Below are 21,783 nucleotides of genomic sequence, written 5' to 3'. Positions count from 1 at the left end.
TGTTGCCTTGAACTGAACACTGAGGCTGATAAAAACTAAGAAAACAGAAGCATATTTATTTTTAAAGAATTAATAAAATGTGGAGAGAACGTGTACTCTAGTGAAAATCCTAGGGAACCGCACAGCAGGTCCTCTCCTCTTACCTTCTCACTGGCTTCCAGTCATTCACTCACTGATGTATTTAGAGAGGTAACCAGTGTTCTCAGCTTCCACTGTGACCCCTCTGAAATCCATCTCCATATAGCACACCACTTCCATGCTCCAAACTCTCATCTGTTCCCAGGGAAAACATTTCCCAGGGATCTCTGAGGTCCTGGGTGCTCTGTGCTCTGTTGATGAAGAGCCACCAGTCACACCCAGTTGCCCCTCCCTGATCTAATCTGAATTATTCTCTCCTTGCTTGTCTATATACCTCCCTCTTCTCTCCACTGAGGCCACATTAGCCATAGCTGTTAATACTCTATGCCTCATTCTGTTTCCCACTCAGTCTCTCTCTGCTTCACTGAAGTTTTCTCCCATGTACATGAGCAGTTTGACCCCTCATTTTGGTCTTCAACAAAATTTCTCATCCAGCCAATAAACAGCAGTCCCCCTCCCCCTTCACCCTCCCTAACACCTCTTCCATCCCTCCCTCCCTTCCCCTGTCCCTTCCACACCCCTAACACCTCACATACATTTTTTTTCCCAGTTATCCCTGTCTGTCTCTCCCTGTCCACTGGAATGGAAGCTCCAACAGATGGATTTTGACCCCTTTCTCCATTGCTGTATCTTCAGCATCAAAACAAGGCTGGGGGTGCTCAAGTTGTAGTTGTTAAATGACTCAAGCTGACTCCCTCATCTAAGTTCTGCAGATGCATCTAAGTTTCACCACTGTACCAGGCAGGAGGCGATAGGTGAAGACGCCTAGGATGGAAAATAAGACTTACATGTGAAATAATCTAGAGTCTGGTGAAGAAGGAGTGTAAATATGGTTCAGTGGAAGACAAGAAGACCTCAATATTTTAGTACACAATTAAAAAAAGAAAACCTGTCCTTATGTCCGACCTAGAAAAGTGTGAAGTGAGAGGCTGAAAGATGAGGATGGTAAGGAAGGTTTCAGAAAGGATCTTTTGAACTGAGTGTTGTAACAGGCGAAAGATTTTTCAGAGTGGATGCGCCCAAGTGGGTTGATTAATTGAGCAGCTCAGGTACGCACACACAGAACACGCTCAGGAGGAAGCCGTGTGCTCGGCGTCAACTGTGCAGTGCAGTTGCAGGGAGACATATGGTTCTCATGCTCTCCCCATACTTGAGACTCTTACAGCTCCTCACTAGAACTGATTGTAGATGCAGTAGCCCAGCTAGAGAATCAATTGCTTCCTGTGGCAGGAGTGGAAGGAAGAGTAGATTTTTAAGTCACATGCCACTTGGCTTGGGAATTCCTTCATTTTCTATAGGTGCCTCATGGCTTCAGGCTTCATTCAAAATTCATTTCTTCTTCCGTTCTGCATTATTTTAAATTTTCATAATTCAGATTCACATAGCTCATTGATGCTCACATCAAACGCTGATAGGGACAGTCATTAAGGTAAAAAATCTTTTCCTAAAGGGATAAAAGTGCATCGCGCAATGGAATTTAGTAATCTATGATTACAAAAATCTTAAATATTCATTTAGTGAGTGGAGAATAGTAAGGCAAAGCAAGATCCATACATTGTCTCCTCAGCACCCTTTACGACAAAGCTTTATCTGACGTAGGCAAAGAAAAACAGTGGTTTTTAATTCTAATTCTCCCAAAGTAGGTAGTAGAGGATGTGTTGGAATTGAGTTTGTAAATTGATTTTATGCTGAAGTTGGTGCTATGATTCTATTCAGGTTGGAAATACAAAGGACCCATTCCTGAAAGAACTTTGGAAAAGAACAAAGCCAGGGGCTGGCGAGATCTCAGCAGTTAAGAGCATTTGTTGCTCTTATAGAGGACTCAACTTACGTTCAGATTACCCACACCGTAACTCAAAACCACTCATCACTCCAGTTCTAGTGGACCCAGTGACCTCTTCTGCCCTCAGAGGGCACCAGACACACACACTACACACACACACACACACACACACACACACACATGCATAGTGATACTGAAAGATCCCCGAAGGGAGACCCTTACTCAAGTCTCAGGAAATTGCGGACCCCAGACACAGAGAGACCATTTTGGATGTAATACGCAAAGGCGAGGTTTATTTCAGAGATCTATTACGGAGATCTCCGGGCCGACACGTATCCCACGCAGGAGACAGAGGCGTCGACCCCGAGTGGCTGGGAGAAGGGCTTTTTAAAGGAAGACGTCACAAGCTCCAGGAGATGAGGGCTTGTCAAAAGGAAATACCAAAAATGTCACAAGGGGAAACTCTCAAAGTCACAGGATTGTTCTTAAGACTCTAGGGTTTAAATGAGGGGAAAGGTCAAGCATTCTCCTGGGAACAGATCTTGATTGTCCTTTAGGGTAAATGTTTGTCAGAGTTGATGAGGCATCTGCATCTGAAACACATCTGGTTAGGCTTGGTGGCTGGTTTCCTGGAATACTCTCTGCAGGACACATGGCTGGAGGGCACAATGGGGGCTTGAACAAACATCACAGGGGCAGAACAAAACCCATTACTCTTTTACTCAGTCTGGGGATAAGCAGGAGGGTCAGTGACTCTGAACCAGTTCTCCTGCATTTTTAACAATCTGTCTTCCTGAGTCAGATCCTGTTGCTGAGTTTTGAGCTAATTTAAAACTATCTTTCAATACATGCAGGCAAAACACTCATACACATAAGAAAATAAAATAAATGTTAAAAATATATTTTTTTAAAGAACAAAGTTGGAGACAAATACAATGTCATTTCAAGACTATCATCAAGCTGTAGTAAAGACAATGAAAACTGTCTCCATGGGACAGGACAGTGGACCCAGAAACAGGATCCTAGCTAGATAACAACTCTAAACACAATTTCCAGGGTACTTTGGGAGAGAAAGGATAGACTTTCCCCAACAAATGGAAGAGTGGGTGTGCAGGGAGAAGGGGAAAGAAGGAAAAAAGAAGGAAATAAAGGAAGAACAGAAACTAGCCGAGCTATGTCTCACACATAAAAATATTTACTAAATGTTTTATAAAGATAAATGGCAAAGTAAATGATAGAAATTAGAGGAAAGTACAGGGGATACTCTTTTGATCTTGGGTTTAGCAAAGACTTCTGAGATAAAACATAAAAGAATTCCTGAATTATTTCCATTCTTAAGAAGGACTTGTAAGTTAAAACCTCCTTGCTCTTCCAAGTGTTTTCAGGTAAAAGGAAACCAGATCCCCAGACCTGAGTAAAGCCTTCAAAGCTAACACCTGATGAAGGACACCCTCCTGGAGTATCTGAAAGAAAATAACTTAGAATTCAGTAAGAGAAAAAAAACTGCCTTGAAGACTTGGCAGGCAATCTGGGAAGACCATCTTTAATGAGCTAAGGACACATTAGCACATGAAAAGGATCTGAGAGGACCAGCAAGATGGCACAGCAGGAAAGAAACCTTTGCTAAACCTGAACATCCCCCAGAAAACTGTGTGGTGAAAGGGCAGAGCCAACTCCTGCAAGTTGACCTCTGACCTCCATAGATGCTTCACAGCTTGAGGGTTCACGCTCACACACACTCACACATGCATTTAATAGTAACTGATAGTTAAATCTTTAAAATAATCTCAAGATTCGTAGCCTTTCTTTAAAGTTAAGTTAAAATGAGACCTCACTACTCACCAAGTAGTTGAAAGGAAGATACACAATGCTGGTTAGTATGTGGGAATGCCGAGATTCACACACAGCTTCATTTTCCATTTTAGAAAAACACTTGGGGAGAAAAGAAGGGAAAGAGAGAGGGAAGGAAGGAGGGAAAGAAAGAAGACACAGAGAGAGGAGGCAGGGCAAAGAAAGAAACAAAGGCAGTTGGGCTGTTACATTAAAAGGTAAAGTTACACCCAACACAAGCCCCCCGATCCCTCATACATAGCAAGAAAAACTAGAGCCACGCCCACACAAAGACCTCCATATACTTTGACCACACCTGTGTGACAGATGAAAGCTGGAATGAACTCTAATAATCTTCAATGGGTGAGTGGATTTATCCTTTTTAAAAATATGATATATCCACTCACCAAGAGAAAAAATTAATTACTGATGCACAGAACTGCGTGGACAGCTATGAAGTGAAGTCCTCTAGGGAACAAGTCTGATCCCACCCCCAAGCCCATGTCTGTTAGATGACATTCTAGAAGTGCAGAGCAATACTGAGTGGTAAAAACACATAGAAAGTTCCTGGGGTTGGGGAGTGTAAAGCCGGACAGAGGGATTACAGACAGGCAGGAAGAAGTATTGGGGACAATGAAAACCTGGGGTTTGGTTGTGTGTTGATTTTATAACATAGAAACGCATGAAATTCTACACAGTAAGTCGTATCATCCTTATACCTCCATGAACCCTTTAAAAATGGTTCCTTCCATAATTTCATCTACCTGTGCTTTAATTTCTGTGACTAACTTTAACTGTGACAAACTAGGCAAGCTAAGGAATGAAGAACTAATAGAGTAGGTCTTTACCCCGGCATGCCTAAAGGACTCTACCTAATGAGCTAAAGTATTTCCCAGTGAGCCGTGATAACATGTAATGTAACATCTGCACATACACAAAAATCACAACACCGAAAGATTCCATTGTGAGGCTGACTGACAATTTCGGGCTGGTCCTCCACAACCCTAACATTTAACAAAAATAACCAGCCTCTTTTGGGCGACTGATGGCTTAACTGACAAAAGCTCTTGCCCATGAGGTTGACGATCTGAGCCCATCCCTAGAACCCTCGTGGTGGAAGGAGAAAACCCACTCCCCCAAGTTGTCCTCTGACTGCCACAGGTGTGTGTACCTGCCCCTACACACGCTAAATACGATTTAAGGCCATGTTTTCCTCTTTGCTTATGACGTTTTAGCAGCGGGGTATATGTTACTCCTCAAAACAGATTGTCAAATCCCCTAAGGATAAGTTCAAACGTCCAGTTCTTGAAGTAGCCACCACTTTTAGAAACAAAACTATATGTTTTCTAACAACTAAGGCTCCTTTTTAAAAAACAAAAAACAAAAAACCAGCACTCGAGTTCTCAGGCAGGCTGGAAACGACTTGGCAAAGCGTAATTGTAACTTTGTCTTTAACTCTGGGGGTGTTTTAGGCTGTCAATCAAACCATGTCCGTTTGCACCACACCTTGCATCCCAGCATCCTGACCCTGTTTCTGTTCCTCCCTCCCATGTGTTTGGTGTTTCAGGTGCATTGTTAAGATCACAGGAGAAATGGTGTTGTCCTTCCCTGCCGGTATCACCAGACACTTTGCCAACAACCCATCCCCAGCCGCTCTGACTTTTCGGGTGATAAATTCCAGCCGGTTAGAGCACGTCCTGCCGAACCCCCAACTTCTCTGCTGGTAAATATGATTCTGTGTACAGTCTTAAAGAGACGATTGTCTTGGCACCCTGTGACTAGATACGGTGTGCTCCCTGGTGTGAACACTGTGGTTGCTTCTCTACAGTACAGACATGCAGATAGAGTGACACCTAGACACCCTGGTACGTGCTAGCTGTCAAGTTTTCTGTGTGATGCTGTGCGAATGTATAGCTGTATATGCATTCGTGTTTTAGTGGCCGACTTCAAACAGGGTAAAGAGGCATCTTTAAAAGCTTTGTATTGCTGACAATCTATACACACGCCTCTTTACTAACTAACAGTTGATAAGGGTAGTAGGTGAGAGACCCAGTAACTGGAAAACTTCTTATACAAACACCTTTTTAGTTGAAAATAATATCGGAACTGTGGGATCTTCTTCCACGCAAGTTTGAAAACCTTTCCTGTGAAACACACAACTTTACTACGGTGGTCATCTGTTGGCATGCGTCACACCAGGGAAGGCCGTGTGGACTTGTTCCTGTAAATGCACACTTTTTCCTTTCAAACCTGAATCGCTGCCTTCATTATGGGCTTCTGCACGTGTGCTGGTTTGTGGCGGGTGTGACAATGGTCACTCTTGACAGCTTCCTGCCCATCATTAAGTGCGGCTACTCTAGTAAAGTCTCTCTCCAAAGTGCCCACACTCTGCCTTTGCAGCCTCATTCCTTGAACTAGTGCCAACATCACGTTCCTGAGCTATAGCGATCACACTGGCTTCCTTCCTTGACTCCGATCTGACCCAGTTCATTTTCACAGCCAGTGAACTTTATGAGCTCATTGCTTTTTGCTGTTTGCTCATAGCTGACAAGTGGCTTCATGTGGCCCATCGCCCAGAACCTCGGCTTGTCCCCATTGCCTCTGAGCATCTATCCAAATCCACGTACCCGTTCTCCTCATTAGTCCCTACGTATCAAAGACAAATGGAGTCAGGTCTCACATCAGGGCTCGGGGTGCTTATTCGTCCATCTTCTAATACTACCTTCCTATGGTCCCACTTCCTCTCAGCTCCTCCGCCTCCCCTGATCATCTCCTGCCCTCACTAGCCCCAATGACTATCCCAAAGTAATTATGACCCCCTGCCGTTCTCCTGGATAATCCCCATTCTTTCCATTAAAAGTCGCCTGTCCGCTGGTTTGTTCGTTCACCATCCTGTCCCCATGATCCAATCCAGAGGGCATGCGACCCGGCTGCTGTCCTTCATCCTGGGTGAAGAAGCAGCTGCAGGACAGACCAGGCAAATGGTGGTTGAACAGGGTGCTGAGCCCCAGCTGCCAGGGGTACTAAGCTTTTTAGAGGCCCTAGACTGCACTCTGCTTTCCTACTACTGTGATTACCACCATTAAACTCCAGGACCATCTTGTCTGTGAAGCAAGCTTTTGTAAATTAGACTAGTTCACAACCTGTGGGTTCTCCACCCTTTGGGTGTCAAACAACCCTTTTCACAGGGGTCCCCTAAGACCATCAGAAAACACAGATATTTACATTATGATTCCTAACAGTAGCCAAGTTACAGTTATGAAGTAACCATAAAAATAATTTTATGATTGGGGATCACAACAACATGAGAAACTGTATTAAAGGGTCACAGCATTTGGTAGGTTCAGAACAACCAGTTTAGATGAACTTGGATGAAATCATGCATGCTGGCAGAGGATGATCTTAGTGATGTTAGCTATATCCTTCTTGGTTAGGACAAATCTTCACTTTTTTCATTTAAGGTAAGGACTTACTGAGTACACCAGGCTGGCCTCAAACTTGAGATCCTCTTGCCTCAGTCTACTCAATACCAGGATTCCAAGTGTGCACCACTGAATCTTTTAACTGGTTAGTTTCTGAAAATCTCTAGCTAAGCCAGTCCAAAGGAAAATAAATTTGCTCCCCCTTGATTGCACTGACTGATAAGTTTAGGTAGAAGTAAGATGGGCTGGAGAGATGGATCAGTGGTTAAGAGCACTGACTGCTCTTCCAAGAGGCCCTGAGTTCAAATCCCAGCAACCATCTGTATTGGGATCTGATGCCTTCTTCTGGTGTGTCTGATGAAAGTGACAGTGTATTCATATAAATAAATAAATTTTCTTTTAAAAATGTAAGATAATGTAGGCAGAGCTGTTAAGTATGGATGAGGAAATAGCTGGTTGTCAGTCTGCTGAGTCAATAGACAGGGCCTCACAGGATCCCTGTGAGAACCAGGTGGCTTATGGGACACCATGCCAGAACCACACTGGAGATGCTGTCCTGTGCAGACTGTCAGCATCGGATGCAGAAACTGGAGATGCTCTGCTGAGATGCTTCTCGGGAAGGCAAAGGCGCCGATGAGATGCTGCTCAATGGTTGATTTTCTTCCCGTCTTACAGTGATAATACGCAAAATGATGCCAATACCAAGGAATTCTGGGTAAACATGCCAAATCTGATGACTCACCTAAAGAAAGTCTCGGAACAAAAACCCCAGGCTACATACTATAATGTGGACATGCTTAAATATCAGGTAAGCCTCTTGTATGGTCAGGGTTAGAGTGTTTCACATGACAAACTTACATTCTAAAATACCTAATATTGCATAAAGTGTCGTTTCTTTTACTATTATTCAAATGCTGTGGTTCTAAAACCTGAAGCCTTAAAGAACTATGCAGGGACTAGTGAGGAGAATATTAATCATAGCCAGAAGTACAAAGTGAGGTGTTTTGTTTTGCCTATTATAGAAACATGACCCAAAAATTAATTTGAAAGTACACACTTATGATTATAGGTTATCACCTGAAAAATAGTTCAGAGGTTAAGCTTAGCTAAGGAAAGCACTTATTGCTCTTGCAAAGGACAGGGCTTCTGTTCCAACTCCCTAGTGGCCCATAACTCCAGTTCCTGAGGACCCAAGGCCATCTTCTGGTCTCTGCTGATGCCTACATGCATGTGGTGCACATAAACTAACACATGTGTACATGCACGCACACACACACATAATAAATAAATCTATTTTTAAAATGTTACAGATATTGATAAGTTAGCTCAGCATAATCATGGTTAGAGCACAAGCATTCTAATATTTGTAATTTTAAATGATTAAGGATATCTAACCTATATTTTTTCCTAGGATAATAGTTCCAATCATGTATTAGTTCTAATGAAACGTATGCTAAGAAATAATAAAAAGATGGAGGAACCCCTCGCCAAAGGGCTATTGGGTGCTGAGGGAGGAGGGAGAGGTGAATTCTATACTTCACACCAGGAATTCGAACTGATGTCACTGTCCTAAGGCAATCTTTCATTATTCAAACCTGGCCTTCTCTCGTTCTGACTCACTCACTGTCGGCTCTAACTAGACTGCATAGACTGTAGTCTTTCCAGACAGAGGACCTGGGTTCAGGTCCTCTGATCTCAAGGTAGCTCAAGGAAACAGATCTCAAAGGAATGGTGACCATGCCCAGCATCTTCTGCCTCCCTGGTTTGTCATGAAGGGCAAACATGACGTGCATGTTGACAGTTAACAAGTGTGAAGGACTCGCTTCCTTGCTGTATGCTAGACATGGTGCTGTTCCTCCTTGGGTCTTCCTGACAGCCTACGAGCTATGTTGTTTTTATAATTCCCATTTGGCAGATGAGAAAATAATTGAGACTGAGCCAATTTAGTGACGTGTCCAAGATCAGCCAGGTTGCTGAGCGGCAGACCAGAATTCACACCCAAGACCATCCAGTCTTATGGCTGCAGCTTCTAACCAACATGCTGGCCCACCTTCCTAAGTACAGAAAATGCATTTGTGGACTCTAACTGTTGTAGGGATTTCCACAGCTGGCATTGTACATCTAATCGTCACAGTTACCTCAAGGACCCAACACTCCCACCTGTATCCCCCCTGTCGCCTGCACTCCACCTTTTCCCTGGGATCCCGTTCTGAATACCAGGAACATTAGTGCGACATTTGGATTTGTAAGCCCAGTCCAGTGTGAGCCAACCGCAGTCTCTGGTGCTAGATTAACAGTTGAGACTTACACGTTCTCTCTCCTGTCCTTTGGCAAGGTGTCTGCCCAGGGCATTCAGTCCACACCTCTGAACTTGGCGGTGAACTGGCGGTGTGAACCTGGGAGCACTGACCTGCGCATAGACTATAAGTACAACACGGATGCCATGACCACCGCCGTGGCCCTTAACAACGTGCAGTTCCTGGTCCCCATAGATGGAGGAGTGACCAAGCTTCAGGCTGTGCTTCCTCCAGCAGTCTGGTAAAAAGCTTCACGTTCCCCTCCCCCTGCTCTGTTCTCCAAAATAAGCCCCACTGAAGGGACTGTACACTTTCTAGCACCAGGCTTTACTATGTGAGGAGATCTCAGAAGCCAGTGAGAGGACTTGGGTAGAAACATAAAACTACCACAGATCAGTAGAGCAGAAAAAGGCTTTAGTCAGGGGAATCTGATGTCTAGCTTTCTGTGCAAGCACTGAACAGAGGCATTCCTCTGGATCTCAACTGAAAGTGAGTGTTCCCCGTGTACTGCAGAATGCCCTGCACAGGGCCTAGGGAAGGAGAGGAGTTGGCTGCTAGGAAAATCAAGTTGGTTTGGTTCCTAACAGTTTGATTCCCAGGATCAGAAAACACTACTGGCCTAACTCCTTCTCAACACCCACACCCAGGAGCCCAGGCTAGACCTTGTGTTTGAAGAATCTTTCCATTCCAGCTGCTGGCTAGGGAAATAGCAGACAGGTTCACCTCCTCAACCTCCCAAGCTTCAGCATCCCTTGCAGCTAGGACCTTAACCGCAGGGGAGTCTGGGGAATACAGTGCTCCACTGAACCGCCAAACCGTAGAAAGGCTAGCAGCTGGTGGGAATCAGATGGGACTAGAAAATGCTGAGTGCTAGAATCTGGAATGGGGGATGAAGAGGGCTTCAGTTTTTTCACAAGTACCAACACCAATGAAGAATCGCTCTTTAAAACTAACACAGGGGCTGGAGAGATGGCTCAGAGGTTAAGAGCACTGACTGCCCTTCAGAGGTTCTGAGTTCAATTCCCAGCAACCACATAACGGGTCACAACCATCTGTAATGGGATCTTATGCCCCCTTTGTCATACAGGTATACATGCAAACAGAGCATTCATACACATTCATAAATAAATGTTTTAGAAAATAAAACAAGGCAAATGTGAGCCAGCACTAGCCAGAACTGTCAGTGAAAGTTACCTGAACCTCACAATTACCAAACGCTTCTCATCTATTTTCTGGGTAAATTCTAAGGACTGTATTACCCTCTATTTTTCTGGCATTGCTCTGGCTCCTTAGAATAAGGAAAAAGAAGAATGTTTATGCATGTAGGGTTACAAATATAGTTAGGCAGAGCTAAATGTTTTGAGCCCATTTTAATTTAGCACTCTCTGGAAATGTGGCACCTGTTGAACAAATTCTTTGTGTATGAAAAAGCCCTTTCTTTTATTTTTAGGAATGCTGAACAGCAGAGAATACTATGGAAGATTCCTGACATCTCTCAGAAGTCAGAAAATGGAGGTAATGTAATCACAGGCTTAAATCTTATGTAACTCACAGGTATTGGTCAACTGTGAACCTAAAACCGGGTAGCCCTAGAAGGAAGCAGAATGTTTCCTTATACTTTCTTTACTTATTAACATCTATCAAAGCAAGTGGCACCTTCCTCTCTCCTTTCCCGCCAAGCCCTCAACTCCCAAAGACCATGACACGTGTCTGTCCTGTGTCATGTCCCACATACATGTCTTTTCTTTTTCCCTCTGATGTTAACCACAGGCTGGAAAGGATTTAGCTATCCTTGCAGCATGCTGCAAATTTCAAAGTACCATTCTGCTGATGTACTCCCACCAGTTGCTCACAGTACTTAAGGATTCTTTACTCACCATCATTTTGCAAAGGAAGACCACGCTGCTTCCTAGGCCGCCCAGTTTTGCCCAGCTCACCTAAGCGCAGTTTCAAAGTTAAGTGCAGAATGCTGCCGACTGCTGTCTGGCAATAATGCTCTTCTTTTAAAGGTGTAGGTTCTTTACTGGCGAGATTTCAATTATCCGAAGGCCCCAGCAAACCTTCCCCATTGGTTGTTCAGTTCACGAGTGAAGGAAGCACTCTTTCTGGCTGTGACATTGAGCTCGTTGGAGCAGGCTACCGGTTTTCACTCATTAAGAAGAGGTTTGCTGCAGGTAAGTGGATAGCTAACCCTCCTCGAACAGGACCTGGCTGTGACTTCTCTCCTAATATTCAGCCTCCTCACAGCTTCTATCCCCACAGCCCATTAGAAAGCAAACTGACAACTGAATCGCGTACGGGTGAACTGGCCATGCCAGTGTGAAGGCTCTGGTTGCTTGTGCCAGGTCTGTTTCTTATGTTGGACTGAGTCATTGTGCCCATCTGGTTGATCTGCATATTGAAGTCAGTGGGATATGTCCTGCCACCGTATAACCAAACAAGATTGACAGACTAGACCTTGACATGAAAATATATTTTTGAAACAGGGCAGAAAGCATAAAAATGTGTGTCATGCCTAAGGCATGGGAGCTTTAGATTCCTAGGAAGGTTTTTTTTCCACCAACCTAACTTTCTCAGGCTAAGCTAAGGCCTGGGAAGATTTTTTTTTAATCTTTAAAAGCAATGTGTTTAATGCGTCTGGGAGATGGCACAGCAAGTTACAGGCATGTGCCATGTGAGCCTGGCAACATAGGTTAGGTCCCAATGTGTAAGGAGAGAACCTGAAACAGTTGTCCTCTAACCTCCACACATGTGCTGCATCATACATTCTCACACACACACATCATGTAAACATGTACTATAATAATTTTTTAAGAAAGAATATGTGTAATTTTGAGCTGGTGAAATGAATTAATGAATAAAGGTGCTTGTCACCAAGCCTGATAACCTGCCTGAGTTTGACTCCTTGAGAGTCAAGATAATGGAGAAGAAATCCAACTCCCACAAGTTGTTATGTACACGCCGAGGTAGACATTTTCTCTAGACAGACAGACAGACGGACGGGCAGTCGGATGGATGGATGATAGATAGATAGATAGATAGATAGATAGATAGATAGATAGATAGATAGACAGACAGACAGACAGATAGATATCTACAGAAGATATGAACTGTTTGCCCAGGAACTAGGTATGGCACAAACAATAGAGCTTTTATGGAGGGCAGGACCTCCCCAGTAATAAAGTGACTGCTCTTGTCAATGGCTTGCACGGATAAACCTTGAGCCTTACACATGCAAAGCAAGCATGTTCTCCCCTCTTTCTTCCTCCCCTGGGTCCTGGTTTCTATGACTACTGCTCTGATGTAATTAATTATTGATTATATCTCTTTCACTCTCAAATGAACTAAGTCCAAAATAAATATGAATGGCTTCTCATATTCAGAGACAAATCCCTGACCCACCTGGGCAGGATTCAGAATGCTCAGCAAACTGTCTGCAGAAGTAGAAATGGTGACTATGATGTGGAGAACTAAGAAACCTGAAAATCTCACCACTTTGTAGGCGCATAGCACCCCGAGCATTCAGGGTTTGGTTCTGAGGGGTAGAACAGGAACAATAGATCAGCCATTGAGCTTGTAGATGGCATATTGATCTTTGATTTTGTTTTGCAGGAAAATACTTGGCAGATAACTAATAAAAAGTCATGCAAAGATTTGGAAGATCCGTGCCCCGGGAACTGTTGTTTGAGAGACATGTTTTAATCTGGTTTGATGAAAACAAACCGATGTCCGTACTTGGGGTCTGTCAGCTGGAAGGTCCTGGCTTTCAGCAGTGACTTCCTGCACCCAGTACTATGATGATCAGTTCTACAGTATTTACTTATAGGTGTAATATTTGTTAATGGTTTTAAAAAATGTAATTATTGTATTTGTAAACTGTACCTTCATTCCAATAAGGCAGTTAGACACTTGGGTTTTAGCATTTTCCATTCCTGAAACGGATGTAATTTAAATTGTGGTATGTAAATTTATTAGTAGTACTGTTGAATGGCACAATGCTTACAGAGATACAGTGCATTTTGTCAATATATAAAATTTAAATATAATATTGATAGTTATCGTAAAGGGGGTGCCATGCATCAAGAACCTTAACTGGAACCAGAAACAAAACACCCAACTTACTTTCCTTCACTCTTTACTATGTCTCCCTCTAGTGCTAAAGAAAACTTCTAGCTTCAGTTTAGTGGGTTAAATTCAGAACCTATTTCAGAAAAAAAAAATTCTAAAGTTACAGCATATTCAAAGAGAAACATTAATTACCACTTTTTAAAGAGCTTTTTTTTCAAACTGCAAATTTCATAAAAATGCAAACTGTGTAAACAGGGCCTCTTATTTTTATAACTTGTGTAAAAAGGGAAAAGCAATTCATATTTAAAGTTTGAGTATATTAAATTATATCCAAGAGTGCAAAGGATGTTGAAATCTTACCTGACCCCAAGTCCCTTCTCTGCAGTCTAGCAAATGTGGAGTCTGCTAAGTCATCAGATTAAAGCCAACCTGACTTTTAAAGTTACAAGGCTTCCTGTCGCTGAACTGGTAAAAACTTTTGCACAATTGCTGGGAGCAGAGGGGCCTCTGTCGTCCAGCATCCAGGGGTGGGTACCTTGTTTCTTCTTTACTCATGAGATCAAAACACAGAGAAGCATGGAGGGGGGAAAAATAGTTCCCTGTTCCATCCAAAAGGAGAATTTTAAACTTAGCATTTACATCTTGGGGGAAAGAAGAAATATGCTTTATAAGTGGAATTCTGTTCACCTTGTCATCCTATGAGTACTTTTTGGATGATTTTAAGATTCATCATAGACAACTGTGACTCTTGGGGAATTGAAAGCAGAATCAGCACAGTGGCCTTGAACGTCAGTAGATGCCACAGATGCAGGATGAGGGTGTCTCTCCCACTGGGTGGGGATCAGAGCAGTGTTGTGTGAGGCATGGAGAACAAGTCTTCCAGCAAACCACAAGTTATTTTAAACAGAAAACAGTTCCTGTTCGAGGCCCTCCTATTCAACAACTCCACCTGAGGTGGGGTGTGTAGCGTTTGCTGCTGAATCTCGTTTCCGTATCCACTCAAATTTAACCAGGAGCTGTCAGCTCCTTTCAAGTTTAGAGTCAAATTCAAATTTTTGAGTCTTACTTCAACTGTGAGGTTGTGGCTGGCAGTTGTTTCTAGTGAGCTCTGTAGTGTGTCTGTGTTCTCTTCGATCAGTGCTTGCCACCAAAAGGATGTCCAACATGATCCTTTTTTACCTGCGAGCGATTCATCTATTTAAAACAGGCTCCTGCCTAATTCCCCAGAGCAGCCGGCCTTTGAAGGCTTTCTGAACAAACTAATTTGTTCACAAAAAGCTTGGCCTTGAAACCAAACTAGAGAAATAAAATGTAAAATTTAACTCTAATGGAACATGTGGAAATGAAAAAAACTTAAGCCAATGGAGAGTAAGAAGCAGAAAAAAATGAAGCTTATCTAGAACGGGATTATACGATGTTTTTAAGTAGTCAATTCATGGAAAAATATTGAATATTAACACAGAGCATATTAAAAATATGTAAATATTACTGTTTCTCATGTCTTTCTCTTTCTATCTTATTTTATGAGGTTTTAGAATGAATTGGTCCTTAGATACACAGTGTTTCTTTCCAAAATGTAATTTTGTTGATATTGTAAAAAAAATGTAAGTAAGGATAGAGATTTGAGTAGGCTCTAACATTGTTCAAATGTTTCCAGGAACCAAATCGGAAACTATGAAGAAATCTTGTAATCCCTTAATTGACTCTTGTGAAATGAAATGGCAGTTGGTGATATTAAAACTAAGAATTGAATATTCAGAGCTTCAGTGGGGAAAGGGTTTGGAAAGTAGGTCAAATAACAACAGATGCTCACATCAGAGGTGATGTCAGGGTTGTTTGGTTTTTAAGCTTGTACTCTTTCATCTCCTGGTAAAAAGCTCTGTGTGCAGTACTGTGGGATAAAAATTCAAGTTCTGAGACGTGGTCCAAGACTAGGCAGGCCAGGTCTCAGTTATCAATGTCTATGGGGTCAGGTTCCCTTTTGTCCAAACAGAATGGGTTAGCTCATAGCCAGATGGTTTGCCAGACAGTAAGCTAAATTAAGACTAAGTTCTAGTTAGTCAGAGAGCTATTTCCTAAATACTCTGACTTTTAAAGCTGATAGAAAGTGTAAATGTTTTATTTTGGTGATATGGAAAGTATGTTTTCCTCTTCAAATAAATCCCATATTTTTACGAAATTTTCAAAAATAAATTCTTGTTTAAATTAGTCTCAATTTTATCACAATTGGAACTTGCAATTGTTAATTTAAAACTCTAGGAGATACATCTACAGCTAGAATGCAACTCCCTGGCTGCTAATCCGGACACAGCTTACCTCTAAAGAAAGACTGTTCGTGTGCAAATGGTGACTGGAAAGTCAAAGAGCAGTTGCTTGGGCTTTTTTACAGTTTACATACTTCTCCTCAGTCTCAGCCTGCAAACTATCAGAGCCATAGTTACACACGTTTGCACCTTTAATTCTTCTTTTGAAGGAAGCAAATCTACCTTTGCTCTGCCACCGATGCCTGATGTGCAAACTCGGATGCGTCCCTGTCTTCTTCTCACCTTTACGGTGAGAGTGGAGCCATATGTAGGTTTCAAGCTTTCTCTTAATGGGACTTCTATTTTTCTCTAATAAGAGTGTGCCTAGAATCCTGTAAAGCAGAATGTTGCCAGGCAGAAAGGGATTTCTCCAGACACTGAAACAGTATCACAATTGGTAAATGATTCCAAAGTATCTTCCAGCTCTGAAGAACTGCAGTTCTCTTTAACCGGGATAACTACCTTTGGAGACTATAAGAACGTGTGTAGTGATAGTGATTAGCTGCTACACAATAAAAATAGCCATACAGTGAGTGCACCTGGGCTGTCAGTCACCGCTGGTATCACTTCATTCAACCTTAAACTCCAAAGTGGCAAAAAGGCTTCTCAGCCTGTTTTCCCGATGACGGTATTGAGGCTTAGGGTTGATTCATTTCCCCAAAGTGACAGCACAAGCTAGTAATGACCCCAATTATCCTGACAATAGACTGAGTACCCTTGCTGTTTCATTTGGTTCATTTGGGTAAACTAATCAAATGGAATGTCAAGATAAATGGCACTTTGAAAAGTTTGCAGTGAAAGTGTTAAAGATGAACCTGATTAGATATTATTTTAAAAGCATAGATGTCTCTTCAAAGAATGGAATGTAAGACTCTTTGTTTCCAAGCAATCATACTAGAGTCATGATTTAAATTGAGGTCCCGCTATATGTTAAGACCCTAAACACACTGCAACGAGTACCAGCAAGTCTTTATCAATCTCTAGGGATAGAACGTGGGGATCTGTACCTTGGTAAGTGCCCAAAAGCTGAGCATCGTGATCCTAATAGTTCTCTAGGGCCCTTTTCACGGCTCACTCTATGGTTGACTTAAACATTTAATTTCTAAGGTAAATGCCATTTTTCTAATTTTTTTCTCCCAATTCAGTCTAATTAATAGTAGCTCCTTGCTTGCAAGGGGCATTCTTGGACAGTAAACCTGGAAATTGACTTTATTTTGTACACTCTTGGCTTTATAAACATAGATTAGCCCTCACTCCGGAAAGAATTTTTACCAATTTTTACTTTGTTTTGCCTTTCCTCAAACCAATTACAGGTCGTCAGTAAAAGTTGAACGATAGTAAAATATGCAAATACCCACTAGAATGAAGGAGAGATTAGAGAGAGAGAGAGAGAGAGAGAATGTGTTAGAGATTCCTCCTCCCCCAAAGAGAATGCATTTGCAAAATCCCAGTCAAATGTATTTATTTAGTCACGTGACTTTTTCTGTTGGGCAACTTCTAAAATCTGAAATTGAGGGTTTTTAGTGACATCAGCGAGGGCTCAGAATATAGCTTAGAAACTTAATATATGGAAATGTGATGCTCCCATGGTGCCCCTCGTGAAGTTCACCTCAAGCAAGAGTCAAATTGTTGGTATAAATAACTAAATCAAGTCAAGTGACACTGATCAAGGAGACTCTTATAAATAAACCTCTCTACCATGCTTACTATCTGAATTTATCTCCGAGCTGTGTTGGGCTTTCCCTCCTCAGCTTTTTGTTTGTGTGATGTTGGTTTCGTTCGTTCGTTTGGCCTACAATGTAGAGCACCATTCTCTCACTTAGGAATTAAATATGGCTTCTCTCATGCTTCTGTGTTAATCCATAGAATGAGGAGGAAGAATGGGAGCAGACTGTGCTCTTTATATCTCCAAATATCACAAATAAACAAACCAAAAGCAATGGCCTCTCTCACCCATCACTGCTCTGGGGCTATGCTGTCTGCAGTAAGCCAGAGTCACATTGTTAGTATCCAGTTGAAATAAAGTCCCTTCTTGAAAGACTGTCAACTTTTAGGATTGGTTGCCATGACTGAGGATGGCCTTTTTGACTGGTTTCATGTTTAGTTTCTGCTTTCTATCCTAAATGGGTATTGGGGGTGGAGGTGGAGATTGTGCACGTGTGTCATGGGTATAATAATTTTTTCTCCAGACTGAACTTCTGGTTTCCTCCCTTTCTCCCTGGAGTCCATTTAACCTGTGCTAAATGCTAGTCTCATAAGAAAAAGAGATTTCAGTACAAAGCCAGTGCAGATTAAAATGATCCTTCATGCTGTTTTACAGAAAGAGAAGTACGGTGTATTTGAACTACATTCATCAGTATTTTCCAAATCATGTTTGATTTATTTGCACAAGCAAACCCCCATGGTGTTCAGAAATACATGGTCCTATGTCACAGCTGTCTCCATTTAGATATGGGCAATTACGTTCACAGTCTTCGTGAAACTTAGAGTGGTACTGAACTGGTAAAATGATAGTTTTAAGTATAAGAGTATCCTTTGAGAACCTTTAGGAAATTTTCTTTCTTCTCCGTTGAAGGATGTATAAACCAAATTATATAAGAAAGAGGGTCTGGCTAAGATAATTGTAGCTTTAAGGGAATTTTGCCAATTGAAAGTAAATTGTTATCCACGCTCACTAGTACCTTTTATGAGTTTAAATTTTATTTTCTAAAAAAAAATCTCTTAACCCAGCATGAAAATTGTTTCAGTTTTTAAAGATCTGAACCTATGATCAATATTCCAAGCCCCTATTTATTGGAAAGCTTCCAAATCCTTGGATTAATTAGCACTAGAGAAGAATCTGCAGTGATATTTGTCTGAACAACTTTGAGAAACAAGATCATGTTAGAGTGATGCTGATTATTTTCACATAACTTTTGGAATTCTATGAAAACATTTTAGTTAAGGCCAAATGCAGTGCACTGCTTTCTCAGCACAGAATCAGAGGATTAACCCTGAGGATTGGGCTTTGTTTTGTTATTTACTTTTTTTAAAAAATCATTTTTTTACATAAAATCAAATAAAAAGTGTTCCTTTATTTAAAAACTGTTTGTAGAGACAGAAATGACATTACGTTTTCCGAACATAGTTCAACCTTTAACCCACTCAGTCTGTGAATCATTCATTACCTGACAGACAAGCTACCCATAAATTCCCTGCTTCCTAGACTAAGCACAGCGTGCATATCTTAACTCCACCCGACTCAGTCAACCTCTCTACCTTATTGACATCTTTTCTGGCAAAACCGAATGTGGAATATCATTTACTCATCATCACCTTAAGCTATTTAAAATAACGAACCAAATGACTATCTCAGAAGATCCAGTAGCTGGTATTTTTCTTAGCAGTTGCTGGGATGACATTTCTTAAAGCTGCATTGATTCCAAGGGTTGGTGTTTAATTACTGCTTTTTAAATTGAATACGCATGGAAGAGATTGGTGCCTCTCCCTCTGTCTTCCTACCCCTTCTATTCTCCTCATCCTTCTCCCACCCACCACACCCCACTCCACCCCTTATCTCAGTCAGAGGGAACTGGATAATTGCTGTTGAATAATTATTCTGGAAACCAGCTGTCGGGGTACACTCTAGCCCTACTTACCAGCAAAGCAGGAATTTTCAGGGCTAGGTTTTAGGCTGTTTGAACACTGTTATATTTCAAGTGAAAAGTCTTCTCATTAATTTTTCCCTTGTATAGGGCAAACCCTTTCTGAATGAAGTGACTGGTTTGAATCATCATTTCCCACCAAGTGGCAGTGGAAGCCATTGGGGTTTTACTGTTAACAATAAGAAACTACGAAAGGCATCACAGAGAAATTTTGCTGTGTTTCTAACTTAGAGTTATGCAATCCATCCAGTCAGTGACGATGTTTATCAGTGTGTACTTTGACCTGGTAGTGGCCTTTATTTCAAATTATCCGTGATCCATGTAGCAAAAGTGCACTGACTCTCTTTATAATCCTGTACTGCGTATACCATCGCACAAAACATCTTGGGCATCAAATATTCACAGAAGAAACTGTGCGCTCAAATACTCGAGTATATTTTAAATTTAGTCAAAAAGCCAATGCCTGGTCTTTGTTCCTTCCTGCTCATTTCAACAATGTGACTTACAGCCTCGTCCGCAGTAAGGCTTACGGCTTCCTGTGAGCTCAGCCCACCAAAGCTGCAGAGGCCTGCTCCCTCTGACAAGCTGTGAGCTCTCTCCTGGGCAGGCAGGACAGGATGTGGCTGGACCGACTGAAGATAGTAATCATGAGAACATCTTCACGTCACTCGCCTTATGAGTTAGCAGCAGCGTGGATGTCACTTTTTGTAACTGGTGATTTTTATAAATGTTCCTGCCTTCATAATCCTCCCAGTCACCCATCTCACAGAATCTTGAATATGCAATTACTCTTCGTGACACATTGATGCAAATCGGGTTCCCATTTGAAAATGGAGTTTAATGTAAGTTGTTATTGAAATGTGACTTTTTTTTCCTCCTGGAAAATAAATGAAAAAATATGAAAATAAACTGGGCTGCGAACCTTTTATTTCCTGCATCTTAAAATTTCACCTGCGTTTATCGAACATGTAATTCCATAATCAGGGAAAGGGCGGTAGAGCCAAGATCTGGCAAAGGCAAGAGCTTTCAAGTAGGAGGAGTTCAATTCCATGCTTTGACTAGAGACCGGAGCACGTTACACCATAGTTCTCAATGTCCTCATAAAAACAAGTGAATAAGGAAGGAGGTCTAGAGAGATGGCTTAGCAACTAAGATGGCTAGCTGCTTTTCCAAAGGACCCAGGTCCAATTCTCAGCACCCACATGGCAGTTCACAACTGTTTGCAATTCCAATTCCAGGGGATCTGACACCCTCACAGAAACATTCATGCAGGCAGAAAACCAATGTATGCAAAATAAATAAATCATTAAAAAATTAAAAATGAATAACAGGATTTCTACAACATCGGGGTTTAAGTTTAAATGCAGCCCTTGGTCACGGAATAGATATCTACTTGGTTGGTAGTAGTCAATGGGCAATCTTTCCTGCTTTTATGTTTGTGTAAACAGGGATCTGGGTGGGCTTGAGTGCTCTTTGAACACTTCGCTGGAATCCGGATGCTAATTACCATCCTGGCCCCTGCGGACCAAGAGAACATTTGTCGAGGACCCTGCTGTAGGCTGTATGCTGTGGGCAGCGTCCTGTCTCTTCAGTGGGTGTCCACTACAGCAGGGAGGATAGAAGATGGACTCTCAATCCCAAACGCTTTCACCGCAAGGCTTCTAAAGCTTCAGTAGTCTGGAGTCCATAGAGGACTCGAAGGAGCGCAGCCTGCTTCTCTAACAGCAGAGTTTAAAATCCTGTGCTCCGGTGAGCATCATTTAACACCGTAGTTTTCGGTGCGCTACTTCTGTAAAGAGAGTCGTTTCGTAGCAACTGAACGGCTGCATAGCATCTGTCAGCAGCAGAGGGAGGATGGGCAGCTTCTATGTCTTCAAGTCTCTGTTGTCCTGGGAAATTTGCATGTTTCCCACTGGCGCCCCTGACGTCCGGTCCGCGGGAGAGGGGGAAGAGGGAGAAACATAAGAGGGTTCTGAGGACGCATCTTCACAGTCAGACCGTGGCAACCCTACCAGGCAGACGGGCTGGGAAGGCTCCAGAAGTCAGTGATGGTGGGATGCCTAGGCGGCGGAGAGGTCCACCGAGCAGGGGAGGGGCGGCCCGGGCAGTGTTTGACGAGGTCACCCTGGAGACGGCCTAGGTGCCCTAGGGGACTGCTCCACCAAGCGATGCTGGACGCAGCAGCCGGTCTTCTGCAGCTCTGCTGAGGACGATCCCAGCGCCAGGGTGGTCAGACCTGCCACCCAGAGAAGAGCAGGTATGTTCAGGCGCTTGGGGACAGAGGGTCCAGGAAGAAGG

The 21,783-nt window shown here is 42.5% G+C and overlaps 1 protein-coding gene across 16 annotated transcripts in view; it reads left to right on the top strand.

Annotated features, from left to right (window-relative positions):
* Positions 1 to 20,394, top strand: part of Sgip1 (SH3GL interacting endocytic adaptor 1) — a 201,425-nt gene extending 181,031 nt beyond the window's left edge. For 15 of the 16 annotated variants that reach the window (XM_032901565.1, XM_032901527.1, XM_032901559.1 and 12 more), the window contains 6 exons: positions 5,319 to 5,474; positions 7,849 to 7,981; positions 9,509 to 9,711; positions 10,921 to 10,985; positions 11,480 to 11,644; positions 13,083 to 15,031. In XM_032901565.1, coding sequence (XP_032757456.1) covers positions 5,319 to 5,474; positions 7,849 to 7,981; positions 9,509 to 9,711; positions 10,921 to 10,985; positions 11,480 to 11,644; positions 13,083 to 13,105 — 745 coding nt within the window. In that variant the 3' untranslated portion in view covers positions 13,106 to 15,031. Of the gene's footprint in view, positions 1 to 5,318; positions 5,475 to 7,848; positions 7,982 to 9,508; positions 9,712 to 10,920; positions 10,986 to 11,479; positions 11,645 to 13,082 lie in introns of all 16 variants that reach the window. The other variant, XM_032901511.1, reaches the window with a different exon arrangement.
* Positions 20,395 to 21,783: the final 1,389 nt, after the last annotated feature.

The sequence above is a fragment of the Rattus rattus genome, chromosome 1 (assembly GCF_011064425.1).
Source record: "Rattus rattus isolate New Zealand chromosome 1, Rrattus_CSIRO_v1, whole genome shotgun sequence".
Taxonomy (NCBI): Eukaryota; Metazoa; Chordata; class Mammalia; order Rodentia; family Muridae; genus Rattus; species Rattus rattus.
Note: the sequence above shows the minus strand (reverse complement) of the source record. Positions and strands in the feature narration are given on the sequence as shown.